The 22,194-nt window shown below is 51.6% G+C and overlaps 1 protein-coding gene across 4 annotated transcripts in view; it reads left to right on the top strand.

The window, feature by feature from the left end:
* PLB1 (phospholipase B1) overlaps positions 1–22,194 on the top strand; it is a 136,114-nt gene that overhangs the window by 81,897 nt on the left and 32,023 nt on the right. For all 4 annotated transcript variants that reach the window (XM_070512369.1, XM_070512368.1, XM_014850409.3 and 1 more), the window contains 14 exons: positions 11–71; positions 810–868; positions 1,790–1,863; positions 6,250–6,293; positions 6,856–6,964; positions 8,398–8,449; positions 8,833–8,913; positions 9,475–9,540; positions 10,357–10,457; positions 11,872–11,953; positions 12,651–12,755; positions 13,870–13,965; positions 14,509–14,580; positions 20,688–20,753. In XM_070512369.1, the coding sequence (XP_070368470.1) occupies positions 11–71; positions 810–868; positions 1,790–1,863; positions 6,250–6,293; positions 6,856–6,964; positions 8,398–8,449; positions 8,833–8,913; positions 9,475–9,540; positions 10,357–10,457; positions 11,872–11,953; positions 12,651–12,755; positions 13,870–13,965; positions 14,509–14,580; positions 20,688–20,753 (1,068 nt within the window). The remainder of the gene's footprint in view (positions 1–10; positions 72–809; positions 869–1,789; positions 1,864–6,249; positions 6,294–6,855; positions 6,965–8,397; positions 8,450–8,832; positions 8,914–9,474; positions 9,541–10,356; positions 10,458–11,871; positions 11,954–12,650; positions 12,756–13,869; positions 13,966–14,508; positions 14,581–20,687; positions 20,754–22,194) is intronic.

Below are 22,194 nucleotides of genomic sequence, written 5' to 3'. Positions count from 1 at the left end.
ACGCCCTCAGGATCATGGGAGCCAGCTGTCGTGCAGGGACACAGCTCCTTCTCCCTCGACGCCCACCTCAGGTAAGCCCCCGAGGACCTACCAGGATCCAGGGCCCCACCACAAGGACTTAGAGGCCAGTGAGTGCCCTGACGAGGTTTTTCATGTGTAACTAAATGACACAGGTATGGCCAGTGCTTGCTTCCTGCCTTGGTGGTCGCCTGTGACAAGCCCCTGCTCTGTCCCCCTCCACGCTGTAGTGACATCTTACCCAGCAGGACCCAAGGTGGCCTGGCCAGGAACTGTGTGCTGTCCTCCCACTTCAGCCCGTTAAAGGGAACACAAGTGGAGGAGCCCTATGAGCTCCCCGCTCAGTGGCCCAGCCCTGTGGTGTGACCTCAGGGAGGCCGAGAGGTGGGAGGGAGGGTTCAGGGAGGCCCAAGAGGGAGCCAACTCTGTGGGTTGTCCTGTGGCCCCAGATTCTGCAATCACTGCCACCTGCAGTAGGGCTCGAAAGTTCCCTGGAGTCTTCAGAAGAGATGTGGGGGCAGGGAAAGGCCCGACATGATTATTTCTCAGATTCTTGGTGGAAATCCAGAACCCAGCTTTAAATGGGCTGTGCATCATCGCAGATGGTTTAGTGCCCCCGCTCATGCACTCAGGTCACAGATGGCATCCCAGGTGGCCACCGGCACTAAGGTGGTGGGACTCCACTCTCCCCTCTCTACCATCCATCCATTCCTCCCCTCTTCTTCCTCTCCCTCAGCACCTCTCCTCTTTCTTCCTTCCTGGGGACTCAAGTGTGTCCATTGTCTTTCCAGTACACTCCCTGAGACCTGCAGATATCCAAGTTGTGGCTGCTCTGGGGGATTCTCTGACTGTAAGGACTCTTGGGCCCCAGGTGGGATGGGGGTGGCGGTGAGTTCCAGGTCCCAGCCTCCTAACTCCAGGGCCTGCACTCCTGACCTCTACTTTATCCCCTCTCCATCCTGATTCTGTCAGTCCGAGAGCTTGCCATCATTTGCTTTTGCAGCCACTTTCTCCATCAGGTGTGCAAGGGGAGATCTTTTTCAGGAGTGAACTGAATCATCTCACATATTGGAGGCTTTGAACATCTAACAAAACTTTCCTAACAGTTGCAAAAATATGTCATGTTGACCCCAAAAGTCTTCGAAACATACCTGTGTAGGTGCTCTTCTCTCTTTGGATAATGCTCTATGAGCAGCTCAGACCCTCACGTCTGTTTCCTCTTGCATCTGCACGGGAAGCAGCAAAGATTCCACAGTTGTGGCTAACGCTCTGCTCCTAAGTTCCAAGAAATATGGCCTTTTACCCCCCAGATCGCCAAGGCCATGAGATTGCCTTACAGAATGTCCCAGAGAGAAAGAGGAGAAATGTGACGTTTATGAGAAATCTGTCCACTGCAGTCCACTCACATCTATCCGCTCTTTCTTTGTGCTCAGAAAGAACTTAAGAGCACAATGCTAGTAGTGAGAATATAACAGTGTCGCACGTTTGCAAAGCACTGTAGAGTTTTCAAAATGGTTTTTACAACTATGATCCAATTTGGTCATCACAACAATCCTGTGAGATACGCAGGGCGTGGCCTCAGTTCAGCAGGGAAGCCGCCGAGCTTGGAGAGGGCACGCAGCTGAGAAGGAGTGTCTCGGAAGGCCAGCCCAGGGCCTTCTGCCTCCGGATTCAGCGTGCCTCTCGTGCGGCGCTGAGGGTGGAGAGCCTGCACAGCCTCCCTTTTCTCTGACTTGCTGATTTTCCTCTGGATTTTGGTGTGTTTTCAAAGGCTGGCAATGGAATTGGCTCCAAACCAAACGACCTTCCTGACGTCACCACTCAGTATCGGGGGCTGTCATATAGGTAATGTTAACCCTTGACCCCCTCCCCCTGCAGGCTCACCCACGGAGATTGGGTGGGGGGTTGTCTCCCACAAATGCGTAAGTACCAAAGGAGCAAGGAGCAGGTCTTGAAGGGGCTTTCAGAAGGAAAATTTATATGTTCCGGCAAGATATGACAATATGGTGAATAGATAGGATATTTTACTGTTGACAACCCTTTTCTTTTTTTTCAATTGTGCAGAAAAGCAAACCAGGGTTCTTATCAGACTCCTGGGTGAACAAATCCAATGTGAAGTGCACCAGAAAATCACCAAATCTCTGAGTCTTCGTCTGCCCGTGTGCTTGTATCTGTGTACATGTAGATGCTCCTACATCTGTTTACTATCTGTATTTATTCATGTCGTTCTGTAGTCACACCTCTGCCTTTATGTATATGTTGACATCTGTCCAGAAAACTCCGAAATGCAACACACACTTCAGGGGGAAACAACCAAGATAAAAATCACAGCCGGCAGGCATTGCTAAGCTCTCTCATGTGGCGACTTGGTCCTAGGCGTTGGGGCCGGTGGATGAGAGGGATGTATGCGGAGCACAGGCAAATGCTTCTGCTCAACTGGGAAGTGCTACTTAAAAATCAAAGACGCCCGAGTGCTGCGGGAATGTAGAAGAGGGAGGAGCCAACCCTGCCCGCAGGGACAGGAGGGCCTCCCAGAGAAGGGGGTTCCCCAGCTACGTCTTGACAAATTAGCAATTAGATAGCCGAGAATGGGCAGCCCAGACTTGGAAGTAGAAAGCTCTCGGTGTGTCAGGTGAGTGGGTAGATGTGGGTTTTCTTAAGTTTCTTTCTTTCCTAATAAAGTTGGTGTTAATATATGCTTCACAGTCATTGGCGATTAGCTCAGAATTCAAAACAACTAGAGCAAAGCCAGCCACCAGAGGGCAGAGTGCTAATGTGAAGTTGGGCGGCCCAACGAGGCCTTGCCCTCTCCCTTTTCTTCACAGTGAATTCAGATGAAATGTCTCTTCCAAGAAAGTGAGAGGGAACAATGTAGGGACGGTTCTGGGGTCAACCCTGAGGAGAGTCCCAGAGAGAAAGGCTTCCCCGGCTGGCAGAGAGGCGTCCCCACCCAGCCTTCGCTGTCCCGGGAGAGGACAGTACCCACTGAGAGCTGAGGGGAACGCCTCCCAGGTCCCCCGCTCCCCCAGGCCTCCCCCTTCCCTCAGCCAGGCAAGCGTCTCTAAGTGGCTGTGAGGGAAACAGAGCATCGCTTCCTGACCACTCTGCCCCACTGAGGCTTCGAGAAAAAGAAAAGCCAGAGGGAGAGAAAGCAGACTTATTACAATCAAGAAAAAGCCTGAGGTGGAGGCAGCCGCACTTAGTCTCAGCTAAAGAAGGTGGTGGCCTCCTATGACAGAGTGGGAAACGGAAAATAAAGTAGACAAGCCAGCCCACGGATGAGAGATGAGCTGCTCCTGGCGCTGCAGTCGGGGGCTGTGCGGTGTAATGCGCCCAGCTTCATGAACAGTTCAACCCGACAGGTTCCTGGGATCCAGATCTGAACGGGCAATCTTCTGCTCACCCTTCTCTCTGCAGCAATGGAAACCTTGAGCCATTGCTGTTTCTCCTACAAGTAAGGTCCAGTAAGACCTAATGTTTCAATCTTTTAGTTCTAATTCCAAAGCCTTGTATATTCAATGGCTGCTGTCCCTTTAAACCGTTTATTCTAAATGTTTCAATACTTGTCCCAAGACCCACCTGTATGGAAGATGGAAGTTCTGGGTCAGAGTCTGAGAGACAGTTTCACATTTGGTGGAATAGACAGACTAGTGTTTCCCAAAGTGTGTCCCATAGAACACTAGCCCCAGACATGTTCCTGAAGAGGGTAAAATTCTTTGTATTGGGGGGAAACATTACCTACCATGTCTTTTCTCTGGGGAATTCACGTGCATGTTAGCGTGTTAAAGAGGCTGAAGCCCTACAATGAAGAAATCTGTTTAAACCATATCTGTTTAATCCAGTGTTTCCCTTAATCCCAGAACTCCCTCTTTGTTCCTAATACCTATTAGCATCCCCTAGAAAATGGCATGTAGTAGACTGATCTGAGAAAAGCAGTTTTCTGAAGCTGTTAAAGCTTCTGGATTGGAAATACTAGGCAATTAATGATTTTGGTAAATTCAGAATGCAATTTGAGCCTCTTCCTCCAAGGAAACAGGAAGTGGAGGGAGAGGACTTCAAACAGTCGGATGGGGGAGGGAATAGGCCCAGAATTCTTGGGAGGTGGGTGGCCGTGAGCAGGACCTGCAGAAGGAGGTTTGGCTGCAAATGTTTCTGAGGCCTCTTGGCCTGTGAGGATCGTGTGCCAGTGGAAGGTTTCAGCTTTGGCCAGCTTAAGAGCGTGGCAGGCCCAGGGGTCCTTAGTGTGTTGCCTCTTCTTCAGTTGAAATAAGTGTGCTTGTTTGGCATCATTCAAAGGACCAAAATAAAATTTACATACCAAAAAATGCATTTCTTTGTGTTATTCGCTAGGAGTGCAATCTCACATTACCAAAACTCCTTCAACAAGTGTTGCTGAGCATCTACTCTGTATTTCTCTGTGCATTGTGGATGACAACAGGTGACAGCCTTTGAGCTCATGGTGTAGTATGAATTACATTAATCTGAAGGGTCTCATGTAAATTAGATGTTCCATATGGATCTGTTTTCTAACACATTTCATGTAGTTCTGATCAAAACAAGAACTTAAATATTTTTGTTCCCTTTATATTTATTTGTATAATTCTCTCTTTTTTCCTGGAATTATTCACTTAAAATGGGTTCAGAGAGAGATGTCTGTAGCCTATTGGTTTAATCAGCCACCACACAGGTTTTAGAACAAAAATACTTTTTTCCTTTTTCTTTTTGAGGAAGATTAACCCTGAGCTAACATTCGCCACCAATCCTCCTCTTTTTTGCTGAGGAAGATTGGCCTTGAGCTAACATCTGTGCCCGTCTTCCTCTACTTTGTATGTGAGACACCTGCCACAGCATGGCTTGACAAGCGATGCATAGGTCTATGCCCAGGATCCCAACCGGCAAACCCTGGGCCACCAAAGCATAGTGCGTATCATTAACCACTATGCCACAGGGCCGGCCTCTAGAACAAAGATACTTTTAGAGGAGAAATCACAGTAGAAAGTACTTGATGTGCGTAAGTGTGTGTTTATGTATATCTCTATATGTTTATTGAAGGAGGAAAGGAGGCAGAGTTAGAACACAGTGATTGGATTTATAATTTCCTTTCAAGTATAAAGTGTTGATTAAATGCTTTTAGTCCAAAGAAAGAAGGATCAGGAAGCAGCTAAAGCAGCAGCTTCGTGCAGAGTTGGAAAAGAGTTGTAAGCTCGCACAAATGCCGCACCACCAGCCCAGTTAGGTTCAGACCTCTGATGGGAGGTGGGGGAGAGAGACCAGGGTGAGGAAGTGAGGCAGGCTCACCCGGTGTCCTCTCGCCGCTGCTGAGCCTGGGACGGAAGCCCTTGACCACTCTAGTATGAAATAGTCACCTTCATTCCAAGCATTCCCTGGAGTGAAGAACAGCCCTGACTTTGATCCAGGCCTGCCCTCTGGAAGTCTCTATGTCCTGGAGGGTGAATGCTAACGCTGTGTTCTCAAAATCTGTTGGCCTGGAGTAAAATGCTGGCATGGGGGCGGGAAGTACAGAAGAAAACATCAGTAAATACAGTTTACCTGAACACTGGACTTTATTAAAGCAGAAATACTGCTCTCCTCATCTCCCACAGGTATTCAATTCAATGCACGAACGTAAATGAACTCTTGAGTGTGTCTTGACGTTAGATTGAGGGCCGTAAAACTAGATTAGGTTAGATGAAGTTACAGCGTGGAAGGCAGTGAGAGGCCACCCCTGAACCTTCCAGGGGAACTGACCTCACCGCTGGGCAGAGAAGAGCTTATCCATTTTCTAAAGGTTTCGGGCTCCAGCTGGTTTTTAGTTACCTTTCTGGGTTTTAGTTTCCTTTAGAAAGTTAACTGGCCGCTCTGCCCCTCAGCTTCCTTCTCTGTGAGATGGAGATAGGCGCGTCGACGTCATACGCTTGTTTGGAGATGTGAGATAACTAATGCAGAGAATCTAGTTCATGGCTGGGCACCAAATATGTACTCCGCTAAGTGCTCTCCCTCCTGATTTGGTGGAGAAAAGGAACAGCTCTCTTTTGCCTTCAAATCCCGGCTTTGGGGGGAGCCAACCCATTGGGGAATTCAAATTTTGTCAGTATCCCTCAAATACGGAGAGAAGGGTCCGGCACCTCTTACAGGCGCTGATGGCGTGGGCACTAAGGAAAGTGGGGGCGCTGTTCCGTAGAGACTCTGTATTGATTCAGTCTCTCTCACTGGCTTGCTCACTCCCTACAGTTCAGGAGGGGACGGCTCCCTGGAGAACGTGACCACCTTACCGAGTAAGTAGCCAGGGGCTTGAGTCTGTCCCCTCGTCCCATCTGGCCCCCAGGCTTCCTGAGAGTGCCTCTCAGCTGAGAAAGGAGGGAATAACATCTTCCTTATGGACTACCGCGAAATGGGAAAAGAGGCCGGTGCACAGGCGGCTGGAGGGGGTGGAATAAACGCTGTATTTGGAGCCTGGAGACCTGAGTTCAAGCCCTGGCCTTTCTGTGTGCTTGCCAGGTGACCTGGGGCAAGTTACCAAACATTCTGAGCCTCAGGTTTCTTCCACTGGCCAAGAGGATGCAGAGAGTCCAATGAGACAGTGAGCATGAGCTGCACTGTGAATTGTAAAAAAAAAAAAAAAAAAAAAAAAGGAAGAAGAATACTATTGAGAGGCTCTTGCTGCCTTGGCCCGTCCTGTCATTGAGTCATTTCAACTCAAGAGGCCTCAACTCCTATCGGCACACACCCCCCTCCCTGCCTCCCCTGGCCTGCCTCTGCCCAGGACCTTAGACCAGAGGAGATATGCTGGCCTCCTGTCCTAAGCCCCCTGTCCCTGTTCACCCCCTCCTCTTCCAGATATCCTTCGAAAGTTTAACGGCAATCTCACAGGCTACGCGGTAGGCACGGGTGACGCCAATGCCACAAATGCGTTCCTCAATCAGGCTGTTTCTGGAGCAAAGGCTGAGTACGGCATTTGGGGAGGGGATCTGCAGGGTGGGGGGTGGGAGGCACGTAGTCCCTGTAAGCTTGTAGCACTGACTGTGTGCAAAGGGACCATTTCTCTGTTTGCAGCAGTGATTTACAGGGCTCTCTGCAGTGCGCTCCCCTGGCCACCCCTGTGGTCAAGGCCACAGCTGGGAGGCTGGAGCCTGGACAGGAGCCATGGCCCTGGAGGCTGAACGCCTGGCCTTGCTTTCCTGTGCAGCATGTTCTAATCATTCGACTAACTGACAGCCGTCCCCAGGTTTCCAGACTTCCCATGGCATGATGGTGCTGGAGAGAGTCACTCTCTCCAAGCCTCACAAGTGGCAATTCCTTAGAAAGAGCCTGGTATGCCAACCAAATGCAGGGACAAGCCAGAATCTCCAGTCCTGGGGGCCTCTGGGGCAACAAGTCCTGTCCTGTCCCTAGCCCACTGTCACGCTAACAAGAAGCAAAAAGCCAGAGGCAGCTGAAGCAGAATGGCTCAGCCTCCAGGATGCTCTCCCGATGAGACCTCTCACCTGCTCCTCGAGGCCCCAGCAGCCTGGGTCTCCTTGCTTCGTGCAGCCCCTGGCCCAGCCGTCTGAGCCTCTGTCACAACTGTCATCTTCTTACTCAGGCCCACACCCTCTGGTTGATGGGCATGGCTCCTAGACCCGTACACCCAGCCTGGGTAGACCCTTCTTGGTAACAGAAACAGCTGGGGACAGGTAGTCCAACTGCCAGGTCCTGGGAGAACACTGTGCTGTGGATCCATCTCACCCAGGCCCTACAGCGGCCTGAGTTAGAGGGGATCTCAGGGTGCCTGAGATCTAGTTCTTCCAGGGGTTGTAAACCCAGGCACATGGACAGTGTAAATTTATTCCCCATCTCTTTCTAAAAGAAGCATTTAGATAAGTTTACAAAAAAAATAATAATAATACAAATAACAAGGAAGATAAAAATCACAGCCACTAGGAGGGAAAAAGAGAAAGCAACTGGTCAATATAAGCATTTTTATAGTTATTGTGCCTGAACATCAAATTCTCAGCTTCCTGGCAGCCGGGGTGAAAAGGGTAAGCATGCTAAAACTTTCATAGGTCTAAATTCAACGTCTACACCAGTCCTTCAAAGGTGACAAATGGTTTCCTAGCATGGAATCCTAAAAGACACTCTGCATGTGCAGTTCTAGAAGGGAGACCATAAGCAACAAATATAATTGGCAGTACCCGTGACTACAGCTTTAGGACTAACACACAATTGGCTTTTCAAAGGGTTAATAACTCTCCAGAACAGGCAAGTCGCTTCTTGTCCCTGAGCCTCTGCCAGCTCATGCAGTGGGGATAATGCCATGGAAACCTCCAGTTCAGACACTTTAGGAGGAAAAATCTGGGCACTGTTCCTCAACAGAAGGACTGATGTTTCTCTCCTTCTCAGGGAACTTACAAACCAAGTCCAGGCTCTGGTGCAGAGGATGAAAGATGACCATGTGAGTCAGACTTATGGTTATTTTTAAACACTGATTTTCTAACCCACTAAAGTCCCCAAATGAAATGGACTGCCATGAAAAGTAGTAAGCACCCTGTCACTAGACGCATTCAAGCAGCAGTAGGGCAGCCCCTGTCTGAGGCCAGCTGGAGGAGATTATGTCCATGATGGGAGGTTTGTTGTCGGTGACAATGACCTGGAAAGTCCCTCCCGATCCTTACAGTCTGTGGTCTATAAATAAACCTCTAAAATTCCTTCAGCTCTGAGATTGATTCTACTAGTTCAAGTGGGCAAGGAAGCCTTAGAGGGTTGAATGGATTTCCTAGAGCTGTGGCATTTTTGTTTCTTTGTTGGAATCATCCAGCATTTTCCTCCTCTGTGTAGAGAGTAAATTTCCACGAGGACTGGAAGGTCATCACGGTGCTGATTGGAAACAGCGATTTGTGTGACTACTGCATGGACTCGGTAACAGGGGTGGGCCAGGCTGCTCGCTGCCCCTGACCTTGACCTGTAGGCCTGGGAGATCCTCCTTGAGAGCAGTCCCTAGACTTGTCCAACACGCTTACGTGTGTGTGCCTGCACACGTACAATTCAGACACGCGCACATGCACACATGTTCACGCACTTCTTACCCCACGAGCCTCAGGGTTCTGGCTCCACCTCCACATCCCAGGTGGTGTGAGGCAGCAGGTGGCAGATATATGGTGCTTCTACTCCCCTTTCTTACAATTCCTGAGAATTCAGAAAAAGAAGCAGCTGCAAACCCCAAGCAGTTGGAAGGAGGACTCTGCACTTTCTGCTCCTGGACTAAATCTGTGGCTGAAGGCTCCAGTCTTGTGGCTGGCCCGTCTTTGACAACAGCAAGTAGTCAATGGTTCACCTCAGATTTCAACATGCTGAGATTGTCACAGCTGGAGGCGAGAGGGAGAAGAAGTCCTTGGGGCAGGAGCCAGCTGGGGGGCCTACAACTGCCCAGCTGCCCTCTGCCCTAACCAGCTCCTCCCCTGCCCTCCTGTCTATTCCCAGAATCTGTATTCTGCAGCCAATTTTTTTGAGCATCTCCGCAACGCCTTGGACATCCTGCACAGAGAGGTGGGTGGGGGGCTCCCACAAGCTGGACACAGCTCACCCACAGTGCGGGCAAGGTGGATGGGGGAAGATGGTAAAGGAGACAGCCAAGGGCATGGGCGCCTTCCCTTTCCGGAGTTCGGGCCCTACGGTCAAGGTAAGCCTCACTCCATTCAGAATCAGCCCAGAAGGACCTCAGGCTTGAAGAAGGGGAGGCACTGTGTGCACTAATTGTCCCCCCACCGCTACCTGGGACATTCCCTGGTGGCAGCAGCTGGTCGGCTCCCAGGCTGGGCACTGTGCACTCTGAGCCATAGGGTGTGTCGAGAGCAAGCCCCTCTCTGGTCCTGCTCCCGACAGCGTGTTCTCTCCCCATCACTCAGCATGGACAAGCTGCTCCGGCTGCCCAGGAGGGAGCACTCTGACTGCCAGATGCTTCTCTGAGTGGTGGAGTCCCCAGGCCGCTCAGCAGAGTTAGTCCAGGTTGTGCTAGAGGGAACTGGTGAGGGCTAACGTCCTGGCAGACGGGGCACCTATTTCACCAAATTTTGAGTTCACTAACTGATGGCTGAACACAGCTGAGCTCTCAGCATTTAGACTCTGGTCTGCCACGTGGTCCCCACTCCAGGAGGCGCCGTTCACACTGCAGCCCATGTGAGTGGCATGGTGCGCAGGGCCCTAGGCGGTAACCCCGTGTAGACGCCTCCCCAGAACTCCACTCAGGGATGACCAGCTGGAGATCTACAGGGACCCTAGAGCCAGTTCTCCTTCTTGGGGCCCTAAGGCAGCTTGACGAAGGAGGCGCTGGGGCCCCTCTCTCATCTGCAGCCTTGCCCACAGGTGCCCAGAGCCCTGGTCAACCTCGTGGACTTCATGAGCCCCAGCGTCGTGCGGCAGGTGTTCCTGGGGAACCCAGACAAGTGCCCGGTACAGCAGGCCAGGTAGGCAGGTGCTGGCTGCCCCTGGCCGGAGAAGTGCTCACTGCCGGTCTGGCTCACATGGTGGTGACTCCTTGGGTTCTTTGTGACTTGGTCTGTCCGTGAAGCCAAGTCTGGAAAGGGGGTCTTGCCCCAGGACCACCCTCTTCTCAGAGGTCAGATCCCCCTTACCCAACCTCAGGGTGCCAGCAGGAACCTCTGTGATGTGGGGGAGCACAGAGGGAGAGACCAGGGCTGGGACAAGGCTGGTGTTCAAGAGACAGCGGAGCCCGGCCTGTGAAAAGGGGGTACATAGAGGGATGTGTACATTCGTGGTCGACCCGCGACAGCAAGCGGGAAATGATGCACACGTTCAGTTACCGTTATGGGGAAGCATGGAACTGGAGAGGGACACAAGGGAACTCCAGATCGGGAGTGTTTTGTTACTGAAGCTGAGTGAGAGGTATACAGGTGTGTGTTTTATTATTCTTCATACCTTATACATGGCTGTTAGTGCCGTTGAGTCCATTTCAACTCCTCACAACCCTGTGTTCGGCAGAGCGGAACCCTGCCCAGTCTTTTGGCTCCATCTTCTCACCTCCTGGTGCTCCATCAGACGGTGCTCTGCTGCTCTTCACAGGGTTGTCATGGCCAGTTTTTTCAGAAGTGGGTGGCCAGGTCCTTCTTCCTAGTCTGTCTTAGTCTGGAAGCGCCACTGAAACCTGTCCACCACGGGTGACCCTGCTGGTATTTGAAATACCGGTGGCATAGCTTTCAACATCACAGCAACACGCAGCCACCACAGTGTGACAACTGACAGACGGTGTGGTTCCCTGACCAGGAACGACCGTGGACCGCCACAGTCAGAGCACCGAACCTTAACCGTCAGACCACCAACCTTATACGTGCATTTATTTATTTAACAAATACTTTTACAGAATTTACTGTGCACCAGGGACTGTTTTGAGGACTTTAGAGATATCATTTTAACATTAAGTGTATTTTATGGGTGTGAAATAACTCATAATAAAACAAAAGAGGACACAGTGGGGCACTAGTGTGAACCAAGGAGGTGTCTGAGGGCATGAGCACCAGAGGCCCCAAAATACCAGCTCCAGGACCAAAGGATGAATTCTTAAAGACTGGACATTGAATTTTCATGGCCTAAATTCATTGGCTCAGCGTAATTTTCTGCAGACCCAGGGCCTGCAGCCCAATACTTGTACTCCGTTAATGTGAGAGGGTGCTCATTCATACACCCTTGGGACTTTCTCCAGGCCCCGGGTCAGGCCTGAAACCTGCCCCTCAGCACGTGCATCATGGCCGCAGGGCACATGTGCTCCTAAGCCAGGGCTCCCGGGAGCTGTCCCCGTGCAGCAGAGCCAGGCCCTGACCAGGGCTTCGGCTCTGGGTCTCCTGCCTCCCCCTCTTTGTGCAGTGTTCTGTGTAACTGTGTTCTGACCCCGCGGGAGAGCTCCCAAGAGCTGACCAGGTTGGAGGCCATCGCCCAAGCCTACCAGGTGAGACCCGGAAGGGCACCATTCTGTGTGTTCTGCTCCCCCTTGCTCTAACACACTAGCCCAGGGCCCCCTAGGGGAGGCACCCAGGGAAGGGAAGAGCTGTTCAGGGTTTGAGGGGGGACTTCGCCATCCTGGGCCCTTCCTCTGCCCCACCTGGATGGGGTGTCTCAGATACCGGGATTGGAGTCACCTCAAAGGACTCCAGATGGCAAAGTCCTCATAGCTGAGCTGCCCTTGGTGGCTTAACCCCAATGCTTGGCCTGAAGAAGTCGGTAGCCCTGGATTCCCCAAGGGACCCCTTTCCCTTCCCGGCACTTTGGGGGCCCAGCCGCCCCCCACACACACACCCACCTCCTCAACAGGCAGGCTGTGAGGAGGGCAGTTGCGTCCCGAGCCTGGGGGCCCTCTAGAGACCCCAGGTTTTTCTTTGTGGGACTTCCTGCCTGGCCCTTGAGAGCTGGCAGTTCACTTAAAACCAAAATAAAAAGGTGACACAACCTGTTTTCAATTCTCTGGAAAGAGATTTGCAATCAAGTGCACTTGTGTTCTCAAGGGAGGGGCTGAGTCAGCCCCCCCCAACCCCACTCCATCCAGGGAGCTGGGGGCAGTGGTCCTGCCCATCACTCCCACCCTTTCCCCACTGGGCACCTGGCCAGCCCAGGGCCTGTGCTGAAGGCACCCGTGCGTGTGTCCTCAGAGCAGCATGCGTGAGCTGGTGGAGTCGGGTCGCTACGACACCCAGGAGGACTTCTCTGTGGTCCTGCAGCCTTTCTTCCACAACATCCAGCTCCCCATCCTGGCGGTATGCTCCCTGCCCCCCGCTGTTGGGGCTCCTGGGGGGAAACAGAAATTCAAGGCAGACAGGACAGTGCTTCCATGAGAGTAGGAATAAAACAGGAAAGACACAGGCAGTTCTCCAGATGCTGTTCTAGTGGGTGCAGCCTCCTTGAGCATCTGAGCTGCATTTCCAGAGGCGGCCTGACGTGGGATGTTCTGGTTACTGCCAGGAGCAGCCTCCGTTTTATTGAGCACCTCTTACGTGCCAGGCACTGTGCCTCCCACACATAAAATCTTCACAACTACCTTTTGAAATGGTCATTAGCATCCCCACGTAACAGAGGCTCGGAGATGTGAGATATCCTTCCAAAAATCGTATAGGGAATAAGGGACAGAGACACAAGATTTAAATGTGTCCAACCCCAGATTATACACTTTCTGCCACACACACAACACTGCAGTTATAAAGGAGGGTGCCGGGTATTCCGTCTCTCCGCTCGCTGTGCTCTCCACCTGACACTTCCACTCTGAGCAGAAGAACTCTGTGAGTGGACCAGGGTGAGGACTCGGTTCTGTGCACCTGGGCCTCCGTCCTAAGGGCCTCACCTACCTGGAGGGAAGCTTGAAGAAGCTTTGAGCACCACTGAGTGCCTCAAGAGAGAGGAGGGTGGCATGCTGCCCTGGCGTTGGCTTTGCCCATGTCTGCCCCAAGGCTCGGCCCTGTTCTTCCCACCAAGACCACTGGGACCAGCCGGCTCGGGGCTGGGAAGTAGCTTTTCCCAGCTGGCTAGCCAAGACCTCCTCAGAGGCTAGGATCTCTTTCCCTCAACCATGGCATGGCTAGGGCATTATACAAAAGTGCCTAAAAATAAATATGGCACTTTTTTGATTAAATAAGGGGAATTGCGGGGCCAGAAAGGAGGGTGGCGGTTTGAGGTCACCTGAGGCTGTTGGTCTGTGGGATTGCTCTGATCTCCCTCTTGAGGTGAGCAGGCTCAGTAGAAGGCCAATGGCCGGGAGCACCCTCGGGGGAGGAGGGCATTGAGTAGTCAATCCCAGGGGTCAGGCCGATCAGCTGTGGCTCCCCCTCCACCCTCTGTGCCGACAGGATCTTGAGGACGTATGTTTCTCTCCTTCAGGATGGGCACCTGGATTTGTCCTTCTTCGCCCCAGACTGCATCCACCCAAGTCAGAAATTCCACTCCCAGCTCTCCAGAGCCCTCTGGGTCAACATGGTAAAGTGGAGCATCCCTCATTCTCTGGGGTTCTAGTCTAGAGAAAAGCACAGCCCCTATAGAATGGAGTTTGTTTTCGGCCTCTCTTTGCAAGCAATAGAGGAGCGGTGGCTGGCGCATCCGTAGAAATCTATAGAATTGAAAATATGGAATCCTTAAGGCCCAGGATCAACTGCCCCTCCTCTCCGTGCTTTGAACTGTGATGAGCGTCTCTACTTGAACACGAGGCAGAGCCCTCACATTTATTCAACATTTTCTTTTATGTGCCAGCAACTGCGCCAGGCAGTTTACACCACATTGTCTCATGTAAGCCTCTCAACAGCCCTGCAAGAGAGGTGTTAGGAGTTTATGAGGAAGCTGAATCCTAGGGAAGCTAAGCGACGTGCCCAGTATCCCACAGCTGGCAACTGGCAGAGCCAGGAGTGGAAGCCAAACCCCCTAAAATCAAGTTCCGAGCTTCCCCACAGCAGGATGCTGCCAGGGAGTGTTTGCTTCAGCAGAAACAGATTAGTACACCTGTGTCTCCTTTTCTTCCCCACTCAGCTTGAACCACTAGGAAGGAAAATGGATACGCTGGACCTGCCAGCAGACATCCCCCTCTCCTGCCCCACTCAGGTAATAAGGGAGGACCTGCTTTGTTCCTCTCTAGAAACCCAGAGCTCAGACCTCCCCCTGCCCCCTCCATCCTCCACCACAGCCTCCTCCAGGAGTGGACGGACTTTGGAGGATGGAAGGAAGTCGATGAGAATGAAGAGGGAAGAGAGCGCAGAAGCACTTATTTCTTTGGGAATGGGAGAAGCAGCAGGGAGAGGGGGCCGGGGCCCACGCAGAGGAGAGGATCAGGTGAGACAGGTGGATTCTTGAGAAGGGGAGTCAGGAAGCCAGAGGCTGACAGGAAGGCTCCTCCAGCAGACGCACTTGGTGTAGACGGGAAGCCTGACAGCAGGTTGGAGGCCCAGCGAGAAACCAGCCCAGCCAGGCTCACTAGCTGTGCTTAGTGGTGGCAGAGTTTCCAGCAGGGATAGGGTCAAAGAGGAAAGCCCCGGAGCTGTGTGGAGGAGGGACAAGGAGGACTGGCCTCTCGATAACCGGGGTGAGACTCAGCTCAGGGCTCCTTTTAAGGAGGAAAATGTAAGCAGTTGTTAAACTTGACTTCAGGCCTGGGGTGGGGGCAGGTTCATATTCCCATTGCTTCGGCTCCCTTTTCTAGGCCCTGTCTTATGGCTTTTTAACCAAATAAGGCTGAGGCCAGGGAGCCCTCAGCGGCAATAAAAGCAGAGGGCCTGACCCAATCTGGGAGGCTGGGTTTCCCTCCTGGGTCCGGCTGCTTCACTCTCTCCCACCCTCCTGGCAGGGCAGGGAATGGACCTGCAGCTCCCCCATGTGTCCGCCAGGGCTCCAGAGAGAGTGGACCCCTGCCAAGACCCATGCTCCCTGTCTGCTGCCTTCCCCACCCAGTCTCGGCCTGGTGTACCCTCAGCCCCATTGGGAGAGCAAGAGCAGCGGGAAGAAGGGGTGCAGATGTGCAGGCAGTGGTAGCAGAGGGCTCAGTTACCCGGTCTAGTGCTTGAAGCAAAGAAAATGGTCAAATGATATAACAACAAGTGCAGCTTGTATGCCTCCTGTCCAGAGGGTCAGCTGCTGGCCGAAGGGCTGGGGCAAGGTCCTAAAGGGCCCTACTGTGCCCGATGAAAGCCCTTTCATTGCTAGATCCTGAGCATTTCTGGGGGTGAGTGATAGGGGAGGAGCCAGGGCAAGCTGGATACTGGGGGCGTTTGGGGACTCAGAGTTGTGGCTACAAACCATACTGGAGGTAAGCATTTCAATATTTTAACAACCCATATGGTCATACTGAACATCAGCCACAGAAAACCCTCTCCAATTTGCCTACTCCCTTTCATTAAATAGTAAAAGTAATGACAACCCACACCAGGGAGCCATCATTTGCTCTCCTTCCCCACAAACATTTATTAAGTACCAGGTTGGAGCATAGGCACTGGGTCAGGGAGAGCCCTGTCACCATGGGACTCAAGGTAACCTGTGCCACTCTCTGCCCCAGGCCAGCCAAGGAGCCCGGAAAGGGTGCCGCTCAACCCAGCGCTTAAGCCACTGTGGGCTCCGCTCCTCCCCTTGGACAGAGCTTGACTGAGCCTTAGTGAGCCTAGGAGAGTGAACCCAGGCTCCTGGAACTTAGAGGGCTAGCCTGGGAGAAGCGGTTGCTAGGCAACCCCAGAGCCCATTCCAAGAGGATCCATCTGCTGGCCAGCCCAAGTTCACTGCACCAGGCAACGTAGTATTCTGCATTCCTTAGGTCCCATCTGCTCCCTCCTTTGTCCCTGGAGCTATATAAAAGTCCACCGGCGTCTCAGTGTGAGCTGACAGGGGCCAGGCGGCACATATTTTAGTTGTAACTGTGTCTAAACATAGACGCAACAGGCAGGACCCAGGAGGGAGGAGGAAGCCGAGAGGGACATGAGTACTGGGAAGCTTTCTCAGCCTCCTCCCAGCTCCTCCCCCATCCCCAGGCAACTGCAAGGGCATATTGCGCGCAAGGTTGGGCATTTGACAGCACTCTGTGGATTTCTGTTGGACTTTCAAGTTGGACAAATTATTTTACAGCCAACTTTTCATTAGCCACCCTGTGGATTGTGACTGTTGTCCCCTTCCTGCTTTCATCACCTCTCTGTCCACTCCTTCTCTAATTGGGGGCAGTAGCCCGTGGCTCCTCAGACTCTGAAGAAACCAGTGGAAAGACCTGACCTCTCTTCTTGGCCTCTCTAAGCATTTGTTGAAGTTAACCACCTCCTCCTCCTCAAAATTCATTCATCACTACATTCATGGACACAAAGCCACTGTGATTGTTCCGTTTTTCTAGTTGCTTCCCCTTCTCAGTCTCCTTTGATGACCCTCCTTCCCTCTCCCAGCCTCGAAAATGTGGAAATTCTGCAATTTTCATGTCTGAGCCCTATTCTCTTTTCACATCCCCTTTCTCTGAGATTTGTCCATTTCCAGGGTTTAAATCTCTTTGCCCAGGATTCCTCAATCTGTCTTCATTTCTTACTTCTTTCTCAAACTCTGGCTCTGTATTTCTAACCCTGAAGAGATGGTTCCCTCTTGGCTGCCCTAGATGGTGTAAGGTTACCCAGAAGGCAGCTTAAATGTTTGATCAGGGTGTCAACAAAGAGAGGGAACCTGAGAGAGGGGCTGAGAGAGAAACTGAAATAATTTCACAGGGTATTTCATTCAATCCTTTATTTTGAGAAAAAGCAGCGGTTTTTTGGATTCCCTTCCACTGACTTTACTGTGTGGAGGTGTTTCTATTTTGAATTACGTATGGCAGACGCTCTTATCTTGTTACTGCCTTGAACTTCTAAATCTCCTCCTGCTGTCTTGTCCTCACCATCACTTCAAACCCAACCAACATTCACTCAGAAAATAATCTTTTGAGCAAGGAGTGTCAAAGTAGAAACTAAATATTTGTCTTCCCAACCTCTCTGAGCCATAGGACTTCCCGAGTTCTGTGAGGATTGGTGCGGTTTTCACAGTTCTATGGGTGTGAAACGTCAGGCTCCCCATCTGACAGGCTTCCCTCCCACCTGTCCCCTTTCCCTTTCCACTGTTGCCACCCCAGTTCAGATCCTCCTCACTTTGTATGTTGAAGGTTGTCTGCTCCTACCTTCCCATCACCAAACTACAGAGAATTATACAACCTTGGGCTCTGAGCGGAGGGCCTTGGCATTCTGTTGATGTAGTCTCTCACAGAACAACTGAATTCTCCCAGCACATCCCTCCCAAGGCATCGCCAGAGCCTCGGCTTAAATTTCCACCCTCTCAAGGCTGTGCTTTTCAAACTGCCAAGCGGCTGCCCACTAACAGGTTGTGAAATCAACGTAGTAGATCGTGAACCAGCACGTTTGGCATGGAATGGAATGGAATTGGAAAGAAATATCAGAGGCTGTTCCGTGTAGCACTGTTACGTCCTCCTCCTGCCCACCACCGCGCCCTTCCCTGAGTCTCCTCAGTTCCCCCAACCCTTTATCATAGATGGGCCTTCCAAACCTTGTCTCATGGAGTAGGTATGACTCCTTGGAACATGGCCCCCCTGTAAGTTGGTGCCCAGGACTGACTGTACACTCCCAGTTTGATCCGGGCAGCACAGAGCAGAAGAAAACCACCACCGCTTCCCTGTGGAACTCTACACCTCGTAACACAGCCAAGATGACATGACCTTTTCCCGCAGCCACTGACTCACACTGGTGACTCACATCAGGTGGCTGCCGGCTCTGCCCCCTCAGGCAGGCCACTCGGTGTTTGCACGGCTCTAACTAGAAGAACACTTCCTTGTGCTGGCATTTAGTTGGCTTCACTTTCTCCCTACTGGTGTCACAAACCTAGCCTAAGAGGGCCAGTCTGACTAAACGGAATCCCTCTTCCATGGAGTCTGCTCAACTCCAGGCCTTTAAACCAGTCTGACTCATGCACACACCACACGGTCGGTGGTCAATAAAACAAGCCTTGGCACCCAAGGGCGCCCGTCTGCCACTGCCCTGGACCTGCTCTCATTGTCCCTGCCCTGGCCTCACTCTCTGCTGCATTCCAGCGTCTCCCTGACCTCTGACCCCTTTGACTCAGTCTCCTCCTCTGGCCCCTCCCCCACCCCTTGGATCATATGACTAAACAGACTCTCCAGTTTGACTCAGCACTCCAGAAGGGCAGGGTAGGTCTTTGTCCTCTGATTCTTCCTATGTTGGCCACTCTGGGTCCAGCTTCAGCCCCCAGACCCTATGCTCAGTCAGGGCTCCCTTGAAATGGGGGAAGAACCATAATTAACGACCCACCCCCACCGAGTCTCATCTTTGAGTACCACGCATCCCAGATCTTCCAACCACTCCTCAGCAATGACTGCACCACCTGGACACACTATTCTTTGGTGTTTCACCGCCTCGTGGCTTCTCATGCTCTCTGCCTGGCTGGGTTGTAAGCCTCTGTGTATCCTCCCCTCATCCTAACACCTAGAAAAGTGCTCTGAACACATGGGGTGCTTAGCAAACGTGGGTCTGTTGTTTAGAGAATGCTCCCAGATTGGCCTTTTCTGATGATGAATGCTCAGAGGATGCTAAATAACGTTAGCCAGAGACGAGCCTAGTTAACCATGGCGACAGGCCATTGTGAGCCCTCTTTTGCCTTGCACTGTTACATATGGTCCAGGGCACATTTCCCACCCTGGGCCCTGACTACTCCTCTGGTCCATGTTTCAGCTAGGAACACCCCGACTCAGAGGGAAGGAGAGACGTGTGGTGCTCCAGGGAGCCAGGGTCTGCGCTGGGGGCTGGGAGTTGTACACGTGTAGATTTTGTCCTCCAAGGTGACCTCAGAGTCCCTCTCTTCCTCTTCCTCTCTGTCTGACCAGCAGTGTCTTTTGTTAGCCTGACCCCAGCGTGAGGAATGGAAGCAGGCCATTCCTGGTCAGGAAGGCCTATCAGGTCAGGCCAGGCCCCAGCTCTGCTCTCACTACCTGCTCTCTACCTGCATCAGGTCCCTTCCCTACTCTGGGCTCAGTTGCTGCTCATCTGTAAAATGGGGCCTTTCAGGGGTTGCAAATTCAGATGCAGTGGCAGGCAGCAACACGACTGTACGAACGGGATCTTGTACAAGACAAGGGGACGTGGTGGGGCCAGAACTCAAGACAACAGGCCTCTTCTGAGAGCATTCAGATCTTTCTCCTCCCATCCCCCTCCCCCTCCGCCTCCCCTTCCTCTTCCTCTACCTCGTCCTCCTCCTTTTTTTTTTTTTTTTTTTTTTTTACCATCATTCAGGACAGAACAAAGCAAAACAAAATGTCTCTTGACTAAGTCCAGCCCATGGGCAGTCAGTTTTCAACCCCTGGAACAGCTCTCCAATGACCCCTTCTCCAGCATTCTGGTTCTTTCTTCTTATTCCCGTTTTATTCCCGAACTTTCAGACCACGGCCCTTCTATCCACTGAGCACATCTTGTGAGCGTGTCTACAGCCCTGGGCCCGGTCTTACTAACCTTCCTGATCTCCGTCTTACTAACTTCTTGCTTCACTATCATTTTTACATTTTCTCATTAGCATGCTTTCCTCCTGTTCATCCTTCATCTACTTTCTTTTTCCTTCTTTGATGACCCATCGCCTGCGACTAAAGAGACCCGGATTCCTGGCTAGGCTTGTGTGGAAGCCAGTTGTAACACAGATAGGCAAGTAGGGAGTGAAGATCATGTTTCATGAGAAAGAACATGACCAAAGTGTGTGAAGCCAACCTGAGGGGGTAAGACAACACAGTTCAAAGGAGGCAAAAAGAAAAAATTACATATGAAAATATATTGATAAGCATAACACTTTTCAGAAAAGAAAAAAAATGCTATGATGTGAACCTCTTGCCAGAGAAATTACAAAGCAAAGAAAGTAGATCCTTCTGAGGACGAGGGAGATGTTCAGTCGTGAGGGGGGAAAATGAAAGCATAGACCCTGAGTAGAACGTGTGTGGAACCCTTCAAAGGCCTCTTATTGTGCAGCTCTTGCCAAAGCTGTTATGTAAAACCCTCTAGGGAATGAATGAAATTCTGTTTATACAGTGCTTTCTATTTAAATGCAGAAGAATCTTGTTAGATAAATCAGGACAGAACTGTTAATTCTTTCTTTCCTAAGCAGTCTTTGATGCTTTTAGATGACCTCTCCCTGTGGTTTCTTTTCTCTCTTAGAGCGATTCCTTCCTGAGAACTTCCCGGAACAGTAACTACACATACCCCACCAAGCCAGCCGTTGAGGTAACCCCTGACGCATGCCTGCCTCTCTCAGAGAGAAACCGTTTCCACCTGCCAGTGACTCAGGGCGTGGTGCAGGTTCAGAGTGTTAGCTTAGGCACAAATGTACCCTCCTTACATACCAGAAGTTGGAATGTAAAGAAAGGACTCCTGAACCAGAACGTCCCAGGATTGTCCTGACATGTTCTCAAGTGCTTACCTGATGTCAGCAACCAGCTAGAGGAAGTGCCTTTGCACAGACATCATTTGTGATTAGGCAGCTTAGACTTTCAAAAAGGCATGAAGGAGAGGCAGCAATTTGATGTGCCATCACCTTCCTATAAGGTGGAAGCTAAGTGGGAAGAACCTCAATTCCAGGGGCTGGGCCCAACAGGAAGCTGACACATATCCATTTGGGTCCCCAGGGCTTATTTGGTTCAAGTCAATCATTCTAGCTCTGAGGAACTCCAAAGGATTTGGGACTCATGGCTTTAGGGACTGCTACTCCAGACATGGCCTGGCAGATCCTGGACCACACCAGGCCTTGCAGAATGGATCTGGTCCAGACCAGGTCTATTGGCCACCAGGATTGGGGCTGAACTGCAAGCTTCATTTGAGCACCTATGCTATGTCCAATCTCATGCTAGGTGCTGGAGGGAATTCAGAGAAGTACCAGATGTGGTCCTGCCCTTGGGGAGTTAGAGGTTACTCCATACTGAGGACGTACTACGTGCCAGGGAGACAGAGCAGTAGACCAGACACATGGGTCCAGCCCTGATGGATGGAGCTTACAATCTACTAGAGGAGACATCGAATAAATAGCTAAACATAATCATTTCAGACAGTGATGACAGCTCTGAAGAAGCTGATGCAAGAAAGAGTGATGGGGCAAGGGGGGCGTGGCAAGTTCTGATGAGCTGTACAGGCCAGGCCCCACCTCTCTGAGGAGGGGAGATTTGAGCTGGGACATGCATGATGAAAAGATGCCAGCTGTGTGGAGAGCCAGAGCCAGAATCCCAGGCTGGACTAGGGAGGACAAAGCCTCAGAAGTGGGGCTGAGGAAGAGCAAGAGGGTCAGAGTGGCTGTGAGGGCATGTGAATGAGGTGGAGAGCCAGATGATGAGATCAGAGGGGTTGTCGGGAGCCAGATCATATAGAACCTGATCCCCTGAGTAAGATGGTCGGACTTCAGCTGGAGAGATGTGGGAAGCCATTAGAAGTCCCAGGAGAGAGTGAAGTGATCTGATTTGCCTTTTTAAAAGATCTCCCTGAGTACTGTACGGAAAACGGATTGGGGAACAGCAGGAGTGATTGAGGAAAGACCTTTATAAGCCAGCTGAAGAGCTGAGACTAACCCATATGAAATTACTAAAGACTATCAGATGCTAGGCTCTGGGGTACAAACCATAACAGCTCCACGGCTGGGCTGATGCCACTGTCCAGCCTCTCTGGATTCTCTCAGGCT

Source organism: Equus asinus, chromosome 6, assembly GCF_041296235.1.
Source record: "Equus asinus isolate D_3611 breed Donkey chromosome 6, EquAss-T2T_v2, whole genome shotgun sequence".
NCBI classification, from domain to species: Eukaryota; Metazoa; Chordata; class Mammalia; order Perissodactyla; family Equidae; genus Equus; species Equus asinus.
The sequence above is the reverse complement of the archived record's forward strand: the minus strand, read 5'-3'. Positions and strand labels throughout refer to the sequence as shown.